A 1,705-nucleotide genomic window follows, 5' to 3' on the forward strand; every position below is an offset into this window, starting at 1 on the left:
TTGTAAAAAAATTTCCAGATTTCTAGAAAAAAAACTCATCGATTTTAACCAACCATATTTTCTAAATTTTTTATTACAAATTAAAAATACACTCTTAATTCTATTTTCTAAAATCATTTTCTCATAATGAAAACAGTTTTGCACAGGAGTCTTTTCTTGAATTTCCACTCGGGTTCCGAAACCCATCTGATCCCAACTCTATTGAATGGACTCCATATACCCTACTAAGCGTGGTGCAACGAAGTCCACATAACACCTACTCAATCCTCACCGCTTGTTCAGTTGTTCATAGGTATTTACCTCCTTAACCCCCAAATAAAACACGTACAAACGATTGCTTGATTGCTTCCATATCTCCCTTTGCAAACACCAACAAATATCTTGGCAAATATGGGTATGGTTTTTGGTAAACTCAGGGTGGAAACACCGAAATTCGAAGTGGTAAAATCGACAGCCGACTACGAGATACGTCAATACCCACCATCGGTGGTGGCAGAGATCACCTACGACCCAACTCAATTCAAAGGGGACAAAGACGCTGGGTTTTCGATTCTAGCCAAGTACATCGGCGTATTTGGCAACCCACAGAACACGAAGCCGGAAAAGATCGCGATGACTTCACCAGTAATAACGAAGGCGGAAAAGATAGGGATGACTTCGCCGGTTGTGACAAAGGGAAACGTAGGAAGGGTGACGATGCAGTTCACGCTGCCGGAGAAGTACAAAAAGGCGGAGGAGGCGCCGAAGCCCGTAGATGAGAGGGTGGTGATAGCGGAGGAGGGAGAGAAGAAATATGCTGTGGTGGGGTTTAATGGGGTGGCGACGGAGGGAGTTGTAACGGAGAAGTTGGAGAAGTTGAAGAAGGACTTGGAGAGAGATGGGTTTAAGATTGCAGGGGAGCATGTATTGGGAAGGTACAATCCGCCGTGGACTTTGCCTTATTTTAGGACCAATGAAGTTATGGTTCCGGTAGAATAAAGTTGTGTAACTGTTTTGGTTGGTAAAACTATACTTGTTTCTATTTTATTACCCAATAAATATAGAAAGGATTAATGATATAAAATTACCACAATTTGTTATTGTATAAGAGGGGAATAGTGGGAGAGAAACTTTCCTTATTTTTTGTTGGTCATATTCTCATTTTCTTAATTTTTTTTTTCTCACCAAAAACCCAAGAAATTTGTGGAAAACCTTTCCTTTATTTTTTTTTATTAAATAAAATTATTTTTTTGTTATGAATTATAATTTTTAAATTAATATCAAACATAAAATTTAATTAAAAATAAAAAACATTTCATTAATTAAAATAAAACTTACATTAAACTTAAAATCTAAAAAAGTAGAAAATTAAAAAAAAAATAAAGAAAAAACGCACACAAACTAAAAATCAAACAAACCAACAACGACTTATGGAAAATATTTTTTTATAATTTTTTCCTTCTTCATCATGAGCTCGAGAGCCGGTCCCGAGAAATGATCGACGTTTTCCATCAAAAACTTCATGTCCTCCATTTCTTGTCTCTCCGCCCGCTCATTTTTCCTTCTTTCTTTTTTTTCTTTGTCGAAAGCTAAACGTTCAGAGAAATTTAGATTATATCGATCAAACAATGATGTTATCTTCCGCATTTCGTCAATGTTCACGCTGAAATCAAATGCACTCGAAGAAGTCCATTTTCCTTTTCTCTTTGCTTTGTCCCTATCCATT

General features: G+C 36.6%; 1 protein-coding gene across 1 annotated transcript; it reads left to right on the top strand.

Moving 5' to 3' along the window:
• Positions 1–260: 260 nt before the first annotated feature.
• SOUL-1 (SOUL heme-binding family protein) lies at positions 261–1,087 on the top strand. The gene has a single exon (XM_078996219.1). The coding sequence runs from the start codon at positions 391–393 to the stop codon at positions 976–978; it is 588 nt and encodes a 195-aa protein (XP_078852345.1). The 5' UTR covers positions 261–390; the 3' UTR covers positions 979–1,087.
• Positions 1,088–1,705: the final 618 nt, after the last annotated feature.

This window comes from Lactuca saligna, chromosome 5 (assembly GCF_052625555.1).
Source record: "Lactuca saligna cultivar CGN05327 chromosome 5, ASM5262555v1, whole genome shotgun sequence".
NCBI lineage: Eukaryota > Viridiplantae > Streptophyta > Magnoliopsida > Asterales > Asteraceae > Lactuca > Lactuca saligna.